This window comes from Capricornis sumatraensis, chromosome 11 (genome assembly GCF_032405125.1).
Source record: "Capricornis sumatraensis isolate serow.1 chromosome 11, serow.2, whole genome shotgun sequence".
Taxonomy (NCBI): Eukaryota; Metazoa; Chordata; class Mammalia; order Artiodactyla; family Bovidae; genus Capricornis; species Capricornis sumatraensis.
Genome location: NC_091079.1, coordinates 70785705 through 70810499, shown reverse-complemented (window position 1 = coordinate 70810499; position 24795 = coordinate 70785705). Strand labels below are relative to the sequence as shown.

Below are 24795 nucleotides of genomic sequence, written 5' to 3'. Positions count from 1 at the left end.
AAAAAAGAGGTGCCATGGATGCCATGTTCCTGAATGAGAAAACATTATATTAAATATGTAAATTATATAGAAATTGCTTTTAAATTTCAATCAAAATCCTAACATAATCTCTTTAGAAACTTGATCTAATGTGTTGGCACAACTTGGCAAAAATAAAAAGGCAAGAATAGATATGAGAATTTTTACAAGTAAAGTGGCTACTAAGCATAATATTAAGTTATTACCATAAAATTAACATGGAATTCATAGATGTATAACACTAGATCAAAAGAAGTTACATAAAAAATGTATTTGATATAATTAAGGGTTTAAAGTATTGTATTGTGTGTGTGCTCACTTTCTGTGTCCGACTTTTTGCGACTCCATGACCAGGTTCCTCTGTCCATTGGATTTCCCGGGCAAGAATACTAGAATAGCTTGCCATTTCCTTTTCCAGAGGATCTTTCTGTCCCAAGGATTGAACCCATGTCTCTTGCACTTCATACATTAGCAGGCAGATTCTTTACCTGGGAAGCCTAAAGTATTGTGTAGATATCTACTTAATCTGATAATGGAGATTAGCGTGATAGATTTGGTCAGTCTTCCCTCATATACTTAGAGCTTCCCCTATAGTTCAGTTGGTAAAGAATCCACCTGCAATGCAGGAGATCCAGGTTCGATTCCTGGATCAGGGAAATCCCATGGAGAAGGAAATAGCAACCCACCCCAGTATTTTTGCCTGGAGAATCCCATGAAGAGGGGAGCCTGGCAGGTTACAGTTCATGGGGTCACAAGAGTCGGAGAGGACTTGGCGACTAAACACCAGCACCCTCAGACACAGATCATTAATTCAGAGATTAGGAAACTAACATCTGTGGGTCAAATCTAGCCTGAATTCTACTTTTTCAAATGAAATTTTATTTGAATGTAATCTTGTACTTTCATTTTCCTATTGTCCATGAATGCATTTCCTGCTACACTGACAGAGTTTAGTTGCAAAAGGGACCCACATAACTTATAAAAGCAAAAGTGTTGAAGAGTCCTCATATGTTCATTAGACATCTATGTTTATTAGAAATTTATTTATCACCTTTAAAAAATGCAATATAAATTTCTGCATAATATTTTTCAAATATTAGGAAATATTTGGCATCTATTCATTTAAAAAGTTCTCAGTACATGTTTAAAAATGCTAAAGAATTTTAAAATGTTAAAGAATCAACATTTCCAATAAAGGAAAATGTGTGTTTCGCAGCACAAATTAAAATTTAGATAAAATGCAGGTGTTGAAAAGTGCTAATTTTTTTTAACGTCAGTTATATTTTGAAGTAAGGTTTGTGCTAATGCCCTTGTAGGGAATAAAGGATTTCACAAATGAAAAGCATTATTATTACAAGAGTTGGATATGGATAAAAAACAAGAAAATTTTAAAATTATTTTTAAACAAGAAAATTATTTTTACTTTCATGATTATGAGCTTATATGTTACCATTTGTATTGAAAACTAAAATTCAGGTTTTCAATTATTGCATTCACACCTGGTAAGCTGTATTTGTTGGTAATGAAGATAGAATTTAATTTAACCTAAAAGTACATCAACAGGTAAACAAATTATATTTTTGCTTCAGCTAAATTGAAATGCTTCAATGTATTTGAAGAAATACATTATTTTAATCCAAATATATTGTAGGCCATAAACATTAATGAATTTTATTCTGTGCAATATAAATAAATGGCACTTAACCATGCATTAGTGTGAGCATCTACAAGCAAAAATAAGTTAATGCATTATACATAGAATATAACCTTCAAATATTTTTAAGTGTTCCTGATTGCAAATAAGCAGGTACTATCTCGTTAAAAATAAATGAGTCTATTAGAATTAGCTCAGATGTATAATTTCCATAAGAAGTATGCTATCTATAAAGTATAAAATGCCACCAATAAAGTGTTATGAGAACATATGGAAAATATACTTTGCAATTACCAAATGAACTATGTTAACTTTATTTAAATCTGCAAGGAAATTTATAGTTTGGCATAAACACACTTGTTAAAGAGAGTACCAAAAAGTGCTACTCATTCAAAAATAATTACACAGTTCCAGTTCTTTGCAATTAATTACAAAAGCAATTATATGCAAGGACAGGGTAACATATGCTATCTGGAAGCAAAGCATTTGGTACTCACAGATACAGATGGGTATGTTTGCAGACCATTGGTTATTCTCTTGACAAACAATGGATTTCTCTCCAATTAATTCAAATCCAAACTGGCATTCGAACCTTAAAACATCACGGTTAGAAAATCCATCACCTTCCCTAATTCCATATAAGGGTGTACCAGGATCACCACAACTTTCTTTTTCAATTTCTGTAACAATAGATGATATGTCAGATTTCAAGGGTTTCAGGCATATGATATCCATATAGTCAATTTAGAGACATACATTCTCTATAGTTAGGATATTTCAGAGCAAAAGATGAAAATGTTCTCCCAATCTTAATCTTCTTTTGCTATGGTTAGGATGTAATTATCTTTAGGGAAGACTTAGTATTTTTCTCTTACTTTGAAGACAGGGAATCAAAGGTCTTCAGAGCTTATGTGGTTGTTCCTAACAGAATAATTATGAACAATAACCAGATTTTCTGTCTATACTATATACATATAGTATACATATTTACATACATATGTGCTTTCTTTGAATTTCAAAAACTTTTATTTTTGTAACCTGTACATGATACAGGAAATTGTTAGATTGAAACTAGAACACAGAGTAACATCCTCTGCCTCTGTGCTCTTAGAACAATCAGTGAATTCCTTCCACATAGTATCTGCCATTCTTCCAGGTACTTGTTGGTTGAATTACCTTCCCCAACTAGACCCCTTGTAAAGCTCCTTAGAGCAGAGGTCAATTTAGTATTCCAGATTACCCTGATACATTTCTCAACAAATGTGTATTGGGTGAATTCAATTGAAGGAGTTTGAAAGAAAAAAATTCTCCTCAGAGCACATTAAAACACCCTTTCAACATATGCTCAGTTCAGTTCAGTTGCTCAGTCGTGTCTGACTCTTTGTGATCTCATGAACTGCAGCACACCAGGCCTCTATCCATAACCAACTCCCGGAGTCCACCCAAACCCATGTCCATCGAGTTGGTGATACCATCCAACCATCTCATCCTCTGTCATCCCCATCTCCTCCTGCTCTCAATCTTTCCCAGCATCAGGGTCTTTTCAAATGAGTCAGCTCTTTGCATGAGGTGTCCAAAGTATTGGAGTTTCAGCTTCAACATCAGTCCTTTCAATGAACACCCAGGACTGATCTCCTTTAGGATGGACTGGTTGGATCTCCTTGCAGTCCAAGGGACACTCAAGAGTCTTCTCCAACACCACAGTTCAAAGGCATCATTTCTTCGGCACTCAGCTTTCTTCACAGTTCAACTCTCACATCCATACAAGACCGCTGAAAAAACCATAGCCTTGACTAGACGGACCTTTGTTGACAAAGTAATGCTTTTTAATAAGCTGTCTAGGTTGCTCATAACTTTCCTTCCAAGGAGTAAGCGTTTTTTAATTTCATGGCTACAATCACCATCTGCAGTGATTTTGGAGCCCAGAAAAATAAAGTTAGCCACTGTTTCCACTGTTTCCCCATCTATTTGCCATGAAGTGATGGGACTGGATGCCATGATCTTAGTTTTCTGAATGTTGAGCTTTAAGCCAACTTTTTCACTCTCCTGTTTCACTTTCATCAAGAGGCTCTTTAGTTCCTCTTCACTTTCTGCCATAAGGGTGGTGTCATCTGCATATCTGAGGTTATTGATATTTCTCCTGGCATCAGTGTCTTTTCATGTACTCAAGGAAACTTCAAACATCTAGGACCTTCATTGTGGAGTTACGAGGCTAATTGTAGATTATTGTGATGATTGTTTTGGTTTTTAGTTACAGGAGGTAGCATTAACATAGCCATCCTCAAACAACACCCATAAATTAACATTAAAAAAAAAAAAACAACTTTGAGATAAAGTTATGATCTCTCTTGACACTCCAATGATCACACATTCCTGGTTCTTCTGTAATCAACCAGTACCAATTTGTCATGCATCTTTCTAGTTCTTTCCTCATGCTTTTACAATTATACACACACACACATATAAATAAAATACATATTATTATAAGCATCCATATTTGCATAAATATAAAAATCCTCTTCACAAAATCTATGTAGTGTTGCTTTGTATAAGTATTGCAACTTATACTGCAGTACACTCTCAGCATATTTTGTAACAATAAAATGCTTTTTAATCAAACAATAATTTTGGAGATATTTTTGAATGCCCTTGTATCCTTAGCAGAAAACATAGATAGTTATTGTGATTTCTTTAATACACTGGATTTGATTTGATATTTATTTCTTTCTGTGTCATAGGGACATTGGTCCTTTGGTCTAAATATTTTTGTTGTGCTGTTTCTATATAGACTTCATATCGAAGAAAGATTAGGAATTTTCCAGCATTCACTAGTCTTTTAAGCTAGGTTGTATAATAAAATGATACCTGAGTGTTAGAATTTGCCAAAAAAATAAGCTGACTGAGTCTGGCATAATTTTGAGGTAGATATCTGACCAATGTTTCAATATCTTCTAAGGTTATTTTCCTATTTAAAAAAATTGGGGAGGATTTAACAACATAATATCACACACACACAGACATACACACACACACATATATGTTAGAGAGGTGAAATTTTCCAAAATTTCCAAGTTGATAGTTTAGCAGGGGTAGAATTGTGTTATATAATCTTTAAATATATCTTTATAAAGATAAATCATTAATTTTCTTACTCCTAATGCCAAGTTATTTGTGATTAGTCTTCCAGTTTTCTTTTCTTCATATTTATAAAACATTGTCAAATTTACTAGTCTACTCAACTTCAACTCTTTTGCATTATTTTGCTATTCTTTCTCCACCTTCTTAAGCTTAAGTTTTAGGATTTGTTTCTATATTAGTTTATTTTCAGCCCTTCTTGTTTCCTTAAAAATATGCTTTTTAGTCTATAAATTTTCTTGAGTACTGCTTCTGTACTTAGAGCTTCTGTTGCTGCTGTTGTTCACTTCTAAAGAGTTTATTGTTTCCATCTTCATTTCCTCTTTAAATCATAAACAGTTTCAATGTGCTTTTAAATTTATGGGTCTAGGCTATCATTTTGTTGCTGATTTCTAGTGTTATTGCTTTAAGAATCAGTATAAGTATATCCAGGTCTCACAGTGGATAAATCAGTAAAACATATTCAATTCAATTTGATATATTTGTCAAATTGAAATAACTTATGTCCTTAATTATCTTTTGTCCACCCTCTCCAACAATTTTTTAAATAACTGTTGAAATTCCAAACAAAGTATGAATTTTGCCAGATTTCTTTGTAGTTCAATCAAGCTCACTTGCATAGTTCACATCACATTGAGTCTTTCAATTTATTCAGCAAATATCTGAGGACCTATGATGTGCTAGATTCTCTCTAGGTATTATGTGGGATAGATCAATGAATAAACAGATAATAATTCCTACTTCTTAATAGTGTATATTCCACTGGAAGTTCACAAATAATAATAAATAAAAGTCTTATTTTAGAAGGTGATATGTGCTATGGTGGTGGTACACTTTTATTTATACTTAAAATATGTTGCTATTTCTTGAATATTTCATGATTTGTTACTTTTTATTGTTTCATAACCTATTATTTGGAGAAGGCAATGGAACCCCACTCCAGTACTCTTGCCTGGAAAATCCCATGGACGGAGGAGCCTGGTAGGCTGCAGTCCATGGGGTCGCTGAGAGTTGGACACAACTCAGTGACTTCACTTTCACTTTTCACTTTCATGCATCGGAGAAGGAAATGGCAACCCACTCCAGGGTCCTTGCCTGGAGAATCCCAGGGACGGTGGAGCCTGGTGGGCTGCTGTCTATGGGGTCACACAGAGGCGGACATGACTGAAGTGACTTACCAGCAGCAGCAGCAGCAGCAGCAGCAGCAGCAGCAGCAGCAACCTATTATTTTTTTTCATGGACATAATTTCCCCCTTTATTTTTATGAGGATATCTAGCATAGTCATTTCAATTTAAAAAAAAATGTTTTTATCTGTTTCCTTGGGTATAAGCAGAAGTCTGCTTCAAGTGTAGCAGACTAAACTTTCTTCTGAACCAGCACATTTGAAAATGTATTTGATGAATCATAATGGTTGTCAAGCCTACGATGACAAGTGCAGGGGGCAATTATTTGAAGGCAATTATTTGAATGAGTGGTCAAATAAGTGATTTTATTGGCTTGCTTCTGTAAACTTCAGGCTTATTTCTTCTAATGTCAGAATCACGTCACACTTCTAGGTATAAATTATCTCCTCTGGTGATCTACTTTTACACTTCACCCTGAGTTGGGGATCCCTCCCTCTTGATAACTACATTTGACTCCATTTTATATCTGGGTATTTTGCTCTGAAGCCAAAATATTTTCTTCTGTAGCAATTACTCATTTTCTCAAGATTTCCAGTGGCCTCTTCTCTGGAGGTTTCTGGTCCCAATGAATGATGGTCTTAGGCAGAAAGTATAACAACAGCAGCCCATAGAGGCACTGGCTTATGAAATTCTCAGCTTGTCTCTATATTCCATATATATATATATATATATATTTATATGCTTATTTATATTTATGGATCTCAGAAATCCCCTATAGCTTTATAATAACTGAGATGTTCTCTTCTTAAGCATCAGATTTTTGAGTGTTTTTAAAAATATGTTTTCTATCATCTTTGGGCTAGTAATGAGAATAGGTGCTTTCTCTACTATATTATTTTGAAACTATTTTTTTCTTTGCTCCTTTAAAACAATATTCTTTAAATCAATAATATACTTTCAAATGAAGATATAATTTTGAAGTTGCAATATTCTCTTAGACTGAGAAACAACATACAATAAGAAAAAATAACCATATACCCCCTGATAGCTCAGTTGGTAAAGAATCTGCCTGAAATGCAGGAGACCCTGTTTCAATTCCTGGGTCAGGAAGATCCACTGTAGATGGGATAGGCTACCCACTCCAGTATTCTGGCCTCAAGAATTCTGTAGACTGTATAGTCCATGAGGTCCCAAAGAGTTGGACACAACTGAGCGACTTTCACTTTCTTTCACTTATTTTATAGCATTGCCTTTGAAATTATTTTCTATTGAGGCAAGACTAATATCTGAATAAATAATTCATATATAGCAGGTGAGTGTTATAATAGTTTTGCACAAAAATCAGTTATTAGTAATAGTAACTACATTTATTTTACATAGAAATTGTACTGATGTTATGAAAAAATCTTTTTAAAATATTTAATCTTCGTAACAAATATAATGGAACTATTATCATCTCTATTTACTGATAAAAAAAATCAGAGAAGTTAAGTAATACTCAGAGAAATAATGCTGCAGACTGAATGTTTTTGTCTCCCCCTAGCTTTATATAGTGAAACATAATCCCCGATGTGATGATACTTTGATGTGGAGTCTTTGGAAGGTGATAAGGTCATGAGGGTGCAGCCTTCATAAATAGCATTTCTGCCCTTATAAAAGAGGAATTCACAAAAGTCCCTTACCTATCTAGCCATGTGAGGACACAGGAAAAAAACAGCCATCTGTGAACAGGAAGTGGGCTCTTATCAAACACTGAATTTCCCAGCACCTTGATCTTGGACTTAGTTTTCATACTTGTTTATAAGTCACACAGTCTACAGTATTTTTTGTTATAACAGTCAAAACAAATAAGATATAGATATTAACTTGCCCAATTTCACAAAATCAATAGCAGAGTTTAGGTCTGTCTGAATCTATAGCCACAATCCCCAAGCTACTGTAAAGAAATTTTCATTCATTAATTACCCATTTATGAAACATTTGTTTAATTTCTAATATGTATCAAAAATAAGACTAGGCACTAGGAATATACAGACAAATAAGATGTAGCATATGTCCTTAAATGAGGGCAAAAGGAGGTACAGCAAAGGCCCCTTGAATTGGAGGTTGACAACTAGGTAGAAGTTTCACAGCAGAGGTGAGCCTGAAACTATCTTAGAGCTATTTTACTACGTGAACTGGGGAAGAATAAGGAAGGAGAGGTTTCCTAGGTGGAAAAAGAAGAGAAGTATTAGAAAAGATAAAGTCTTTTCTCTTTCTTTAGATGAGGTTACATGGTGTTAGGAGCCTGTCTGAGTTCTTTCAAGATATTATAAGAGAATGTTGTTGTTTAGTTGCCATGTCATGCCCGACACTTTTGCTACCCCATGGACTGTAGCCCACCAGGTTCCTCTGTCCATGGGATTCTCCAGGCAAGAAAATTGGAGTGGGTTGCCATGGCTTGTAAACAACAGAAATTTGTTTCTCATAGTTCTGAAGGTTGAAAAGTCCAAGATCAAAGTGTCAGTAGATTTGGTATCTGGACAGGGCTCATTTTCCAGATTTACCAATATCGTTTTGCTGTGTCCTCACATGGTAGAAAGGGCTAGGGAGCTCCTAGGGTACTAATTCCATTTATCTGGGGCCCACTCTCATCACTTAGTCACCTCCTAAAGGCCCCATGTACAAATATCATCACATTGAGGATTAGGTTTCAACACGTGAATTTTAGAAGCACAAATATTCATCCTATAGCAGAGACAATGACAGTGGCAACAAGAGATGAGGCGATAGTGAGGTCAAGCAAGTGATAATGGGGCTAGAGGCCAAACAAGTAGAAGCAAGGCCAAGGAAGCAGCCAGTAAATTTGTAAGATCAGGTATATATGAGGGGACTGTACAAATCATGAATGTATTGAGGATAAGGTAGCTAGACTTCTCACTATCCAGAAGGCGATGTAGAAAATTGGAAGGCTACAAAGAATTCTGAGTGGACGAACTAAAATTGGAGAAACTGATGTTAATTCATGTTTAAAATATAGATGTACACAGATAGAGATGAATGTGCCTGTATTATACCAAACATCACACATATGCACATATATGCATCCACAGATATTGTCTAGCCCCATCCACTGAGAGTCCTACAAACAATAAGTACTTATAACATCAAGGACATGAGTGCTCACATCCTGGTGTCTGAATACCATTCTTCACTAACGGGAATCAGGAAACTGCTTCCAGCAGTAGTCAAGGAAACATACAGGACAAAACTGGAACACCTTGTGTAAAAAGAAATCTTTAAAGAATGATGGGGACATATTGAAAAGACATGCAGGCCAGCCTGAAGAAACTACACTGGCCATTCTAGGGCAGCTTAATCAGTTGTGTCAGCCCCTTACAGGTTTGAGGCATGGAGCAACCATTGGTATAGTCATCTTTATTTTGTTTATTGCAGAAAAATTGTAGTAGGTCCAGGATCCAGATTTGATCCCACAAAATTGCCAGAAACTTGGTCTTCCTCAACAGCTTCTCTAAGGTGCTACAGTGCCACTTGTAACTGTGGACCATTTAATGTCTGAGGGATAAACTTTGACTACCAAGAAAAAAGATGAGAAGGAGACCAGATGAAATATTGCTCATCTGTCTTCTCACAAAACAGGTGGTTTGAAACCACAGCTGGTCCACGAGGTCCACATGGCCTATACACTGTGTTTTTCTTGAGGCTGTGGCTACACAGTAACTTACGACCTTATATTTGATCCCCCTACTTCCCTGTTATATCTCTTTTTTCCCTTCATTTTTGCTGTCTTGGAATTGCACTCTGCCCTCCCCACATAAAATTTTAGTCTATAAGCTTCATCACAGCCTTTGTTTTCTAGAGACTCAAAGCTAAGATGGGGCTTCCCAGGTAGTGCTAGCAGTAAAGAACTGACCTGCCAATGCAGGAGACATAAGATAAGTGAGTTCAATCCCTGGGTTGGGAAGATCCCCTGCAGGAAGGTATAGCAACCCACTCAAGTAACCTTGTCTGGAGAATCCCATGGACAGAGGAACCTGGTGGGTTACCATCCGTAGAATTGCACAAAATCAGACACTACTGAGGTGACATTGCACACATGTATGCAAAGCTTTAATAAGTAACTTAAAACTGGCAAGCAGTCAGTAAAAAGATTAAGGGATTAGGCTGTTTAAGGTCCCAGGAAGATAAGATTATTAGTTCCCATTATTGAGAGATTATAATTTGACAGATTTGATAAATACTTATCCTCTTTAACTCATGTATCACTTATTATAACACTGAGAGGAAGACCCTATTTATTCTACCTTAATGGGTGAAAAAATGAGGTTCTGAGAAGCTGACCAAGGTCAGATATGTAGAAATAGTTCAAGTCAAGTAAGTTTCCACTCAACATCTACCTGACTCCAATGACCAAATGCTGTCATCATTCAATACTGCTTGAGAGAAAGGATGGAGAGAATACTGTTAGCCAGGCACAGGAATAATTAAGGAAAGAAAATTGCTTCCAGTACTGGAACAGGAAAAAAAAAAAAAAAAAGCAACATTAATTTTAAGAGAGGTTCTTGTCTTGAATATTTCAACACACCAAACCACCTTTATGGCACCAGGATAATTTTTAAACTATCCATATCTCTTCAAATTCTATACTATGGGAGTCCTCGTGTTTTAAACCTTTCCTGTCTCTTCCTTTTGGTCTGCAACCATTTTCCTACTAACTACCTAAGCGTCAGGCATGTCAGGACATTTTCACGTCAACATGCTCTTAGGGAAGATGTCTCATCCAGGACAGAAGAAATGTCCCAGAGAGTAACATCTGGGGAAATTCCTATGCATCTTTTAAGGGCTAACTATACCTCTTTCAGAATCTTCCACAGTTTATTGTGATCCACACAGTCAAAGGCTTTGGCATAGTCAATAAAGCAGAAATAGATGTTTTTCTGGAACTCTCTTGCTTTTTCAATGATCCAGCAGGTGTTGGCAATTTGATCTCTGGTTCCTCTGCCTTTTCTAAAACCAGCTTGAACATCTGGAAGTTCACGGTTCATGTATTGCTGAAGCCTGGCTTGGAGAATTTTGAGCATTACTTTCCTAGGGTGTGAGATGATTGCAATTGTGTGGTAGTTTGCGCATTCTTTGGCATTGCCTTTCTTTGGGCATACCAGACCACCTGACCTGCCTCTTGAGAAATTTGTGTGCAGGTCAGAACACAACAGTTAGAACTGGACATGGAACAATAGACTGGTTCCAAATTGGAAAAGGAGTACGTCAAGGCTGTATATTGTCACCCTGCTTATTTAACTTATATGCAGAGTACATCATGAGAAACGCTGGCTTGGAAGAAGCACAAGCTAGAATCAAGATTGCCAGGAGAAATATCAATAACCTCAGATATGCAGATGACACCACTCTTATGGCTGAAAGCGAAGAGGAACTAAAAAACTTCTTGTTGAAAGTGAAAGAGGAGGGTGAAAAAGTTGGCTTAAAGCTCAACATTCAGAAAACTAAGATCATGGCATCTGGTTCCATTACTTCATGGGAAATAGATGGGGAAACAGTGTCAGACTTTGTTTTTGGGGTTCCAAAATCACTGCAGATGGTGATTGCAGCCATGAAATTAAAAGACGCTTACTCCTTGGAAGGAAAGTTATGACCAACCTAGATAGCATATTCAAAAGCAGAGTTATTACTTTGACAACAAAGGTCCGTCTAGTCAAGGCTATGGTTTTTCCTGTGGTCATGTATAGATGTGAGAGTTGGACTGTGAAGAAAGCTGAGCGCCAAAGAATTGATGCTTTTGAACTGTGGTGTTGGACAAGACTCTTGAGAGTCCTTTGGACTGCAAGGAGGTCCAACCAGTTCATTCTAAAGGAGATCAGTCCTGGGTGTTCATTGGAAGGACTGATGCTAGAGCTGAAGCTCCAATACTTTGGCCACCTCATGCGAAGGTTTGACTCACTGGAAAAGACTCTGATGCTGGGAGGGATTGGGGGCAGGAGGAGAAGGGGGAGCCATGTTAGGCATTACTGACAGGAAACAGAGGATGAGATGGCTGGATGGCATCACTGACACAATGGACATGAGTTTGAGTGAACTCCAGGAGTTGATGATGGACAGGGAAGCCTAGCATGCTGTGATTCATGGGGTCGCAAATAGTCGGACACGACTGAGCGATGGAACTGAACTGATACCTCTTTCATACAGATTGACCTGAATTTGTAACTCTAGTCACTTACTCCTTTCTTTGCAGTTCTATAGGCCAATATCCACTGGATCATGGAAAAAGCTAGAGAATTCCAGAAAACAAAACAAAGCAAAAACATCCATTTCTGCTTCATTGACTATGTTAAAGCTATTGACTCTGTGGATCACAACAAACTGTAGAAAAATTTTAAAGAGATAGGAATACCAGACCACCTTACCTGCCTCCTGAGAAACCTGTATTCAGGTCAAGAAGCAATAGTTAGAACCAGACATGGAAAAACAGACTACTTCAATATTGTGAAAGGAGTATGTCAAGGCTGTAATTTCTCACCCTGCTTATTTAATTTTTATGCAGAGTACATCATGTGAAATGCCAGGCTGGATGAAGCACAAGTTGGAATCAAAATTGCCAGAGAAATATCAGTAACCTCACATATGCAGATGACACCAGCCTTATGGCAGTAAGTGAAGACGAACTAAAGAGCCTATTGATGAACATGAAAGAGGACAGTGAAAAAACTGGCTTTAAACTCACATTCAGCAAACAAAGATCATGGCATCAGGTGCCATCACTTCATAGCAAACAGATGGGGAAACAATGGGAACAGGGAGAGACTTTATTTTCTTGGGCTCCAAAATCATTGTATATGGTTACTGCAGTAATGAAATTAAAAGACTCTTGCCCCTTGGAAGAAGCTCCTTGATAACATATTAAAAAGCAGAGCCATTACTTTGCCAACAAATGTCCATATAGTCCAAGCTATGGTTTTTCCAGTAGTCATGTTTGGATGTGAGAGTTGGATATAAAGAAGGCTGAGTACTGAAGAACTGATGCTTTTGAAGTGTGATGTTGGAGAAGACTCTTGAGAGTCCCTTGGACAGCAAGGAGATCAAACCAGTCAATCCTAAAGCTAATTGGTCCTGAATATGCATTAGAAGGACTGACACTGAAGCTGAAGCTCCAATATTTGGCCACCTGATGTGCAGAGCTGACTTATTACAAAGGCCCTGATGTTGGGAAAGATTGAAGGCAGGAGGAGAAGGGGGCAACAGAAGACAAGATAGTTGGATGGCATCACTGACACAACGGACATGAGTTTGAGCAAGCTCTCGGTGATGGTGAAGGACAGGGAAGTCTGGTATGCTACAGTCCATGGGATCGCAAAGAGTTGGACATGACTGAAAGACTGAACAACAATAAGCCTTAGGGATACTTACATCAATCCATGTATTTTACTATAATTATTTACTCATTTGTCTCTTCTCATGATATTTTATTCATAACTTTGCACGTCTGTATACATAGTGATGACAAACATTTATAATTCATTTATGTGTTAGGCAAAGTTCTAAGCATTTGTTATATTTAACCTTGACACTACCCTATGCAGACCCAATGAGGTAAGTAACTTGCCTAGAGTCATACACATTTTAAGTAGTAAACCTATGATTTGAACCCAGATGGTATGGTTCCATGATATGAATTCTTAAGCATTATGCTCTTTCTCGAGACTAAAGGTCAAGAATGGTTGTGTAATATATAAAGAAAGAAGGAAGGTAATTAAAAATTAGTATATAAAAGTACATGGTCCTATCTGTAAACCATATAAACAATTACATATTGTCATAGTTATAGGGACCTATACATACAGGAAGTCACAGAATGATACATTACTGTTGTGACTTTGGAATAATTTAAATTTTATAGTTGTCTTATAATTATAGGAAATTTGTGCTGAATATTTTGTTTACCTCTCAAGAACCATTCTTTACCCATTTCTTCCCTTAGTCTTGCCTCTGTAGGGTGGGATTAAAGGCTGACCCACATGGACCCAAGACAGATAGGCTCCTATACCACTCGACTTTCTGTATGTGTAATAAGCAGTCGGACCACTGGCATGAGAAAGGATGAGAAGGTTGGGCAATAGGGGTATTTTCTCCCACCTTCTCTGCCTGATCACCATGGGATAGCTCTGTTCCTATACTGAAAACCACACTTTTGTCATGCTGCCCTCTCCCCACAGTGATCTTCAGTGCTATGATTATCATTCTGAAAGGTGATAATAGCTCTCTGTTGTCACTAGCCATGGATACGGTATAACCTCTTGGTTTTAAGCTCGACCCACACACAGCCAGTGAGAAAGTGTCATTTGTTACCTGCACTGTCCCTGATTTATAGAATACAGCTTACATTGAAATCTCAGTGCAACACAAAAATAATTTAGTTTGCATCATACTGATTCTTGATTTTATTATCTTATGACACTTTGTTTCTTAGAATATAAAGTGGGGTTGAGATTTCTCTAACAAGCGTCTCCTCCACTGGGAGTCAGCTAAACACTGTGCATCATTCACAAACAAGTTTGGAAGGAAGGAACAGAATAAGTATCCATTCCCAGAGTCAGAGGTAGGCACCCGTGAAGTAGCACCTGATTCTGCTCTTTTTCTTCCCTCCTGTGGAGGCAAAGAAATCAGAAGCTGGAGAAGAAGGGTTGAAATAAATGAGGATGAGGGGTCAGATGAAATATAAGCTGAGCACTTGGGAAGGCTCTCCTGTGGTGAGTTGAGAACAAAATAGAAAACAAAGGTTTAAATGACAGTGCTTGAAATTTGTAGAGCAGGAATATTTCAATATCTTGTTTTAGTAATCAAGAAACTTTGATCCTTGATGCCTAAAGTAATAAACTCTAATTTTAAATTCAACAACATTTCCAGCCAAAAACTAACATCTGGCCTTCAAGTGACATGGAAATTCTCATTGATCAATCTCTGACCTGACAACAGTTGACACTGTAATTCAAATATTTCACAGAGGAACTGTGTAAGTTAAAAGAAAGTGATCTGTAAAACTTGCAGTTTTGCTGATTCTTAATGTTAAGAACACTCTTGGGAATCTCATTACCTTAGCAACGGGCTTACAAAGGTCGTGAAATACAGAATCATGCAGCTGAAAAAGACCTTGTGAGTTAAACTCTGTTTCACCCTCAAGGATCTCAGACAAATGAGACCAAAATTTAAACAGATTTTGAGAAGGAAAGCTATAGCTCCAACACAAAGAAATGAAGGACATATTTGCAATAATAAATGTGTAAAGTGTCTTATCACAATGTGAAAACATTGACATTGAAAAGCTTCAGATTAGATGTGATCATTTAATAAAAAATTGAGAATGCTGCTCAAAGAAAAGACAGCTGAAGTTTAGCATTTTGCATAGGGCTGGTGTAGAAGAATATCTTGCTGCCAGTAAGTAATTAAATAATACACTGTTTTGATATACCATATAGCAATAGAGGTACTCATTCAAAACACAAAATTACTCAATTTTTAATCATATTTCACCTTAAAAATTATTGAACACCTTAGTGTGCTTAATAGAATTAGGAACTCTGTGATTAAAAAAACAGAAGAATTGATGCTTTTGAACTGTGGTGTTGGAGAAGACTCTTGAGAGTCCATTGGACTGCAAGGAGATCCAACCAGTCCATCCTAAAGGAGATCAGTCCTGGATGTTCTCTGGAAGGACTGATGTTGAAGTAGAAACCAATATTTTGGCCACCTGATGCGAAGAGCTGACTCATTTGAAAAGACCCTGATGTTGGGAAAGACTGAAGGCAGGAGGAGAAGGGGATGACAGAGGATGAGATGGTCAGATGGCATCACTGACTTGAGTCTGGGTAAACTCGGAGTTGGTGATGGACAGGGAGGCCCGGCGTGCTGCGGTTCATGGGGTCGCAAAGAGTTGGACATGACTGAATGACTGAAGTGAACTGAACTGATAAAAAAAAAAATGTGCTTTTCTTTGATTCTAAATATGATGCTATTTGACATTTCATTAATTTGGAGATATTTTTATGGTTGTATTGATGAACTCCGATTGTTTCCAGGGCAAACCATTCAACATCAGAGTAATCTAAGTCTGTGCCCCAAAAACTAATGACAAAGAAGCTGAAGTTGAATGGTTCTATGAAGACCTACAAGACCTTCTAGAACTAACAGCAAAAAAAGATGTCCTTTTCATCATAGGGGAATGGAATGCTAAAGTAGGAAGTCAAGAGATACCTGGACTGAAACAGGCAAGTTTGGCCTTGGAATACAAAATGAAGCAGGGCAAAGGCTAACAGAGTTTTCCCAAGAGAACACACTGGTCATAGCAAACACTCTCTTCCAACAACACAAGAGATGACTCTACACATGGACATCACCAGATGGTCAATACCTAAATCAAACTGATTATAATCTTTGCAGTCAAAGATGGAGAAGCTCTTTACAGTCAGCAAAAACAAGACCAGAAGCTGACTGTGGCTCAGATCATGAACTCCTTATTGCCAAATTCAGACTAGATTGAAGAAAGTATGGAAAACCACTTGGCCATTCAGGTGTGACCTTATGATTATACAACAGAAGTGACAAACAGATTCAAGAGATTGATCTGATAGACACCCTGAAGAGCTATGAATGGGGGTTTGTGATAATGTACTGGAGGTGATGATCAAACCATCCCCCATTGCCGGAAGCCAGTGTGAGGAATCCCGCCCGTGACAAGGTCATGAGGAAGGAAGCTGACATACACAAGGCGTGCTCAGACTTCAGGGACCCCTCTGGAAATTCCTAAGCATGTACCCCAGCAAAAATCTGCCGGCTTTTGTGCTCTGCTTTTCTGCTTTTCTGATATTCTCTGGAAAAAAGTCAATTCAGGGTTTTAGTCTTCTGCATTTGAAAGGGATGTTTCAGTTAAACCCCTCTGATAGCTCTCTAGCCTGCCTAACAGGTTCCCCAGACCTCTTACAGCTTGTGAATTGCTTACAGCCCCCCAACCGCGAGAGACATCTTAAAGATACAGAGCCTTTTCTAAAGAGTTAAAAATTATATTGGTAGAGGGTTTTCACTGTTGACTCAAGGATTGCTGCCAGACCTCCTTATTCTTTATCTTTTAGGCACCTGGAAGGATGTTAATGTAAGCAGGATGTAGAAAAAGATACATAGTAGTTTTGATGTTAGCAACACTAGACTTTTGAGTTAATTGCTTCTCTTTTGCTGTAAATCACTGTACTCCCTCTACTTGTTATAAGTTGCTGTATTCTTGCTGTGTAAGAATGTAACTTTATTTAGTGCTTTCTGAGAGTGGCACCAGACCTTCGGAAGATCAACACAAATAAGTCTTGTGGTTGACAAACCCTTATCAGAAAAAAGGCTGTAAAATGTTAATTGGCCCTTTTGGCTGGAAGATGATGTAAATTACCTAAGACTTGTGTATACAATTAGGTATGCAGAGAAAAAAGCCTGGTTTTGATAAGAGTCTGGACTGCTAACGCTGCATAACTTTGTGTTACCCATTGATCTCCATGTTTTATCAAAAGTATAAAAGGCCTTCTGAACAATAAAGGATGGACCAGATTCTCGGACCAGTTTCTCGGACTAGTCTCGGCCTGGATCCTTGGGAATCTGGCTCCCCCCGTGTCTCTCTCTCTCTCTCTTTTTCTCTCCCTTTTCTTCCCTCTGCTCTTTACTTTAATTTCAGGCTGAATTTCCATCTGGGGCGCGGAGGCTCGCCAGGTCTACTTATTTGCCCTGGTTATTAAGACCCGCGTGAAAGGGAGCTTAAGGCGAGGCACCCTTAGATATTCAAGCGGGCGCCGGTGGCCCAACGTAGATGGTGCAAATTCCTTGTCTGGAATTTTATTGGTCTTCCGCGTAAACCAAGCTATTCAGCCCTCTTTCTCCACTTAATCTTCCTACTGCACTATAGTTTCTTAATCTAATCTTATATTAATAAATAAACAAGTCTTTCCACGCCAACGCCGTCCACCCTTCGAATTCCCTGGATCCACCGGGGCTGGACCCCGGCACCCAATAACAAGAAATGCAAAAAGGCAAAACGGCTGTCTGAGGAGGCCTCACAAATAGCTGAGAAAAGAAGGGAAGTGAAAGGCAAAGGAGAAAAAGAAAGATATACCCATCTGAATGCAGAGTTCCAAATAATAGAAAGGAGAAATAAGAAAGTCTTCCTAAGTGAACAATGCAAAGAAATAGAGGAAAACAATAGAATGGGAAAGACTAGAGATATCTGTCAAATCCTGAAAGATGATGCTGTTAAAGTGTTGCACTCAATATGCCAGCAAATTTGGAAAACTCAGCAGTAGCCACAGGACTGGAAAAGGTCAATTTTCATTCCAATCCCCAAAAAAGGAAATGCCAAAGAATGTTCAAACTACCACACAGTTGCACTCATCTCAATGCTAGTAAAGTAATGCTCAAAATTCTCCAAGCCAGGCTTCAACAATACTTGCATCAGGAACTTCCAGATGTTCAAGCTGGATTTAAAAAAGGCAGGGGAACCAGAGATCAAATTGCCAACATCTGCTGGATCATTGAAAAAGCAAGAGAGTTCCAGAAAAACATCTCTTTCTGCCTTATTGGCTATGCCAAAGCATTTGACTGTCTGGATCATAACAAACTGTGGAAAATTCTGAAAGAGATGTGAATACCAGACCACCTAACCTGCCTCTTGAGAAATCTGTATGCAGGTCAGAACGCAACAGTTAGAACTGGACAGGGAACAACAGAGTGTTTCCAAATAGGAAAAAGAGTACTGAAAGGCTGTAAGAATACACAGCCCTGCTTATTTAACTTATATATGCAGAGTACATCATGAGAAATGCTGGGCTGGATGAAGCACAAGCTGGAATCAAGATTGCTCGGAGAAATATTAGTAACCTTAGATATGGAGATGACACCACCCTTATGGCAGAAAGTGAAGAGGAACTAAAGAGTCTTGATGAAAGTGAAAGAGGAGAGTGAAAAAGTTGGCTTAAAGCTTACATTCAAAAAACTAAGGTCATGGCATCCTGTCCCATTACTTCATGGCAAATATATATTACTTTATGGAAACAGTGGAAACAGTGAGAAAATTTATTATTATTATTTTTTTTTGGTGGGGTGGGGCTCCAACATCACTGCAGATGGTGACTGCAGTCATGAAATTAAAAGACACTTGCTCCCTGGAAGAAAAGCTATGATAACCCGAGTGAGCAAAGCAGAGACATTACTTTACCAACAAAGGTCTGTCTAGTCAAGGCTACGGTTTTTCCAGTAGTCATGCATGGATGAGAAAGTTGGACCATAAAGAAGTCTGAGTACTGAAGAATTGATGCTTTTGAACTGTGATGTTGGAGAAGACTTGAGAGTCCCTTGGAGTACAAGGAAATCAAATCAGTCTATCCTAAAGGAAATCAGTCCAAATATGCATTAGAAGGACTGATCCTGAAGCTGCAGCTCCAATAATTTGGCCACCTGATGTGAGCAGGTCACTCATTACAAAAGACACTGATGCTGAGAAAGATCTGATGCAGGAGTAGAAGGGGACAACAGAGGATGAGATTGTTGGATGGCATCACTGACTTAATGGACGTGAGTTTGAGCAAGCTCTAGGAGATGGTGAAGGACAGTGAAGATTGGCATGCTGCAGTCCATGGCGTCACTAAATGTTGGACATGACTGAGCGACTGAATAACAACAATTGATGCATTTATGGCAAACCATTTATAAGTTGTCATCTCTATGCCCAGGACTCCAATCTGGAGGATAATTGAGGGGTATAGTTAATGTTACATATACAAACAATAAGTTTCCAAGCCCTCACAGTTACCATGGTATGAATGCATTCCTTCAAAATTCAAAGATGATGACGTTAGGTGGGGACTTTCAGAGGTGGTTAGGTCATGAAGTCAGAACCCTCATATATAGGATTAGTGCTCTTAGGAGAGAAGCCCCAGAGTGACCACTTCCCCCTCTACTATGTGAGGAGGATACAACAAGGCTCCAGTTATGAAACTTGGAAAAAAATTCTCAGATTGACCACACTGGTGCCTTGAGTTTGGACTTTCAGCTTCCAGGACTGAGAAATAAATTTCTGCTGTTAATAAATCATGCCATCTCTGTCGTATTTTGTTGTAACAAATCATCCCTACTTCCCAAGACAAGAAAACTAAGACAATAGGTACATAACCCATAAAGTTGGATTATGATATTTTACTCCTACACTCTCTTTATTCACCAGATTTTTTTTTTTTTTCTGGCCATGGGCTTCCTGGGGTTTTTTGTTAAGACTCTACCTAACAATTATAATTCTACCATCTTTCTCTCTCTCAGATGAACTTGTTGGAATATAAGACAGTGAGACTAAGATTTTTCAAAAATGACCAAGCATTCTCTCTTTTAATTAAAGAGAAATAAATAAAATTTTAAAACTTAAATGAAAGAAATAAAATACATTTTTAAAAAATTAAAAAGAAAATAATACAATAGAAAAACTTCAAACCCAGAAATAACATTAATAATGCTTAATCCAATAATTCTTTAGTATAAACATTTGATTGTACAAAACAATTTAATGAGCCTAGGTAGAAATCAATTAAAGCAAACAAACAAAAAATAATTCTTGGTGTTTCTTATGATAATAAAGAAACTTAGTTCAGGGAATCTAAGGCTAGTCTTACTAACTTAGTATAAGCAATTCATTTCAGTTCAATTTGAAACTAAGGATCCACCGTGTATTAAGAACTGTGCTAGGAACTAGGGCCACAAAAAGGTGTATATCATTTCCTTGCCTAAAAAAAAAAAAAAAAAAGATATAAGAACTGCCAAATAAGTGCATTCGGTACACACACACACACACACACACACACACACACATATATATATGTATGTATACATATACAAATTCCTTGACACATATTTTTAAGAAAAAAAAAATGAACTATGCTCTGGTCAGCATCTATTCAAGAAAATGTAAAACATACATATTTTAAAACTCCAAGATGATCTGAGAATTGAAGTGCATTTCCTATATATTTAAAGATAAACTGTAAAGTGATAAGTAAACCCTTCTTCCTGAACTCCTTGTGGTATTATCCTTAAATTTTGACCAATGTTTATACTTGAGGATCCTTCAAAAAGACCTACTTAGTGTCTGCCTTACGTTTGTAACTAAGCACAGGACCTATGACAAAAAGACAATAAGGAAGGCTGATTGAGATTAGGAAACCCAGGGATAGACTCAAGGGCATTTTTATCATAAGCATCTTAAACGTAAGTACATTTCAGCTAAGTACAGGCGGTGTCATTATCAATTTTGTCAGTTGCAGCGACCTCACTCATTCATACTTTCATTCTTTCATTTGTATATTCAATCCTCCATTAGTATGTTCATTCAAGCAAAATGTCTTAAAACTATATTATACTTTAAATCCTGGGAATGCTGGGATTGACAATCTAGTAACTAGATGACAATCTAGTAACTTCCTACCAGGAAAAGACTATGCATGCCTGTTAAGTCACTTTTATGATACATAATTTAGTTTTATGATACATAATTTAGAATTATTGAATTCTCCTAAATTTTGAAATTGAAAGTCAAAATGATCCTATAAACTGAAACATGAAGTAAACTTGGGCAGATCTTAGGGGATATGTGTGATTGAGGTTGGGGTACAGGGTACATGGCATTAAAGTTTGGGACATTTCAAGTACAGTAAACAGATTGATGAAAGGATAATAGTGTGAAATATCACATTTGGAAAAATTCAAGTAACTCACCATGGCTGGCGTTAGGGTAAAAGAAGGGTAGGATAAGAGATGAGGATGGGGAGATGTGGGGTGCCCTGCGTGAAGGCCTTCACACTGTGAAGGGCCTCTGATTTTATGCTAAGCAGAGATAAACCATTTATAAGTATTTTGATGATGGACACCCCCAAAATACTCCACCAATAGCACACACACTAATGTCTTGTGAAATAATCTAAATATGCTGTGGAGTCAATTAAACAGACGTGACCTTACTCCTTGGGGGACTTAAAGTTTAATACTGAAGCACAAAAATGGAAGTACCAGGAAGCATTCCTTTTTAATAAGAAGACTCAGTATAGCATTGTTCACTTCAGCTTCACTTAACTTGTCTATTCCTTAAATATATATATTTTTAAGTACCTTGAATAAAAGACCAAAGTGAAATATAGATTTTTGTCTAAATCTCTGTAGCTACCTGGTTAAAAGAGTTTGCAAGCAGTGATAGATCAATATTTTTTGAACTATAATAGCAATCAAAGTAAATGGATCTTTCTTTTGAAAGTATCATAACTGCTAGCAGCCTAAGAACAGTATTCAAAATCTAAACATTCTTGCTCTTACTGTATCTACCATATGTCAAAGGACTTACTTGGAGGTTTATCTATACAGCAAGTAAGAAAAATCAACCACTCTTATTATACTGAGACAATACTGAGAAAATCCAGAGTGCAACAAATAAGCAGAATATGTCTTTTGTTTTTTAAAAATAACAATATGGATATTGTTAGCTCTTTATAGGATTAAGTCATGGGACTATCCACATAAGCTCTCTCAGTCAGAAAACAGGTATTGAGCATCCATATGTGCTCAACTAGGGTGGTCCCAGATGACTGGTCTGAGCGTTTGCTCAAATGATAAACATAACATTTACTCAGACACTTTGAAGCACTGATGACAGATATGAAAACAACAAATAAAACATAATATTAGATCTCTGAAGCCAATTTCTTCATATAATTTGAGTCTCTGAGGCTACTGTGATAATCACTTCTCTATTGTCTTTCTCTATCTTTCAAGTTCCAGGGGTTCTAGTTTCTGGAGAGGACCCTATATTCATCACGTATATTTTAGTTTAAATGTGAATTATCATGTTACTTGCAAGTTATCTACATCTTAACTCATCTCAAGTAGTTAGATGAATGCCTATAATTTTTAAAGATTATTAAAAAGTCAGGTGTCTAGCTTTATTCATTAACAGCTTAGTATGCACAAGCCATAATATTTAGGGCTGTAAAAGTTTATAAAATTGAATAAAGTGTAGATATTATGAATAAGGACAGAAAGTTTACTAAGTATATAATATGGATACAAATGTATAATTTAATGTGAGGCAATATGTGAAAATTCTGTTTCTATTTATTCAAGGTGTTTTATATTTAGAAACTAAGGAGTGGAAAGATTATCTTCAGGTTGGGAGTGGGTGAGTATAAGGATAATCACAGAAGACTGTTTCAAAGGTGTTGAATTTTATATGATACCTAATGAATGAAAAGGACATTTATAAATGGAAGTTAGCAAATACATTACAGAAGGATAGGAGGATATATTAAGGTTTGAACAACGAAAAACTTGACAAGACATGAGTGAAAAAGTAGCTTACAGCAGACAGTGCATAGCTTTTTATATCTGTTAAGAGTAGAATTGATAGTGTGAAAATGGAGATGAATAAAGATTTTTGGAGTAGAAGTAACAGCTAAGAATAACCTGAAGTCCATGAAAGGAGAAAATATAAGTGAAAAACCTGGAGCTAGATACTGGAATAATTCAAGCAACGCAAAGACTATTTGAGTTGTGACCAAAACATAGGTGAAAAATAGAAGTAAAATACATATGATTAGCCATGGAACGTATTTGAAGTGGGAAGTACAGAAAGAAGATTATAAGTTGTAAATGAAGATAAGAAATATTTTCCAAATATTAAGAGGGATTGTAGAACAAAAGGGAGGCTTAATCCCCAAAATAGTTTATGATACACTTTGAACGCATGCATGCTAAGTCATTTCAGTCTTGTCTGACTCTTTGCAACCCTATGCACTGTAGTCCACCAGGCTCCTCTGTCCATGGAATTCTCCAGGCAGTAGTACTGAAGTAGGTTGTCATGTACTCCTCCAGGGGATCTTCCTGACCCAGGGATCAAACCCACATCTGTTGCCTCTTCTTGTATTGGCAGAAAGGTTCCTTATCACTAGTGCCACCTGGAAAGCCTGTGATATACTTTGCTGTTGTGGTTGTTCAGTTGCTCAGTCGCGTCTCATTCTTTCAGACCCCATAGACTGCAGCATGCCAGGCTTCCCTGTCCTTCACCATGTCCCAGAGCTTGCTCAAACTCATGTTCTTTGAGTCAGTAATGTCATCCAACCATCTCATTCTCTGTTGTGCCCTCCTGCCTTTTATATTTCCCAGCATCAAGGTCTTTTCTAAAGAGTTGGCTGTTCGAATCAGGAGGCCAAAGTATTGGAGCTTCAGTTTTAGCATCAGTACTTCTAATGAATATTCAGGATTGATTTCCTTTAGGATTGACTGATTTGATCTCCTTGCAGTCCAAGGACTCTCAAGAGTCCTCTCCAACACCACACTTCAAAAGCATCAGTTTTTCAGTACTCAGCCTTCTACATGGTCCAAATTTCACATCCATATGTAACTACTGTAAAAACCATAACTTTGACTGTATACTGTATAAACCTTTGTTGGCAACGTAATGTCTCTTCTTTTTAATATGCTGTCTTAGTTTGTCATAGCTTTTCTTTCAAGGGGGAAGGATCTTTTAATTTCATGACTGCAGTTACCAACTGCAATGAGTTTGGAGCCCAAGTAAAGAAAGTCGGCCACTGTTTCCATTGTTTCTCCTCTTACTTGTCATGAAGTAATGGGACCAGATGCCATGATATTCGTTTTTTTGAATGTTGAGTTTTAAGGCAGCTTTTTCACTCTCTTCTTTCACCTTCATCAAGAGGCTCTTTAGTTCTTCTTCACTTTCTGCCATAAGAGTGGTGTCATCTGCATATTTGAGATTACTTGATTCCAGCCATCTTGATGCC

At 37.3% G+C, this 24795-nt stretch overlaps 1 protein-coding gene across 3 annotated transcripts in view; it reads right to left on the bottom strand.

The window, feature by feature from the left end:
• The window catches only part of CSMD3 (CUB and Sushi multiple domains 3), a 1381373-nt gene that overhangs the window by 477674 nt on the left and 878904 nt on the right, over positions 1 to 24795 (bottom strand). For all 3 annotated transcript variants that reach the window (XM_068983804.1, XM_068983805.1, XM_068983806.1), the window contains one exon: positions 2170 to 2352. In XM_068983804.1, coding sequence (XP_068839905.1) covers positions 2170 to 2352 — 183 coding nt within the window. The remainder of the gene's footprint in view (positions 1 to 2169; positions 2353 to 24795) is intronic.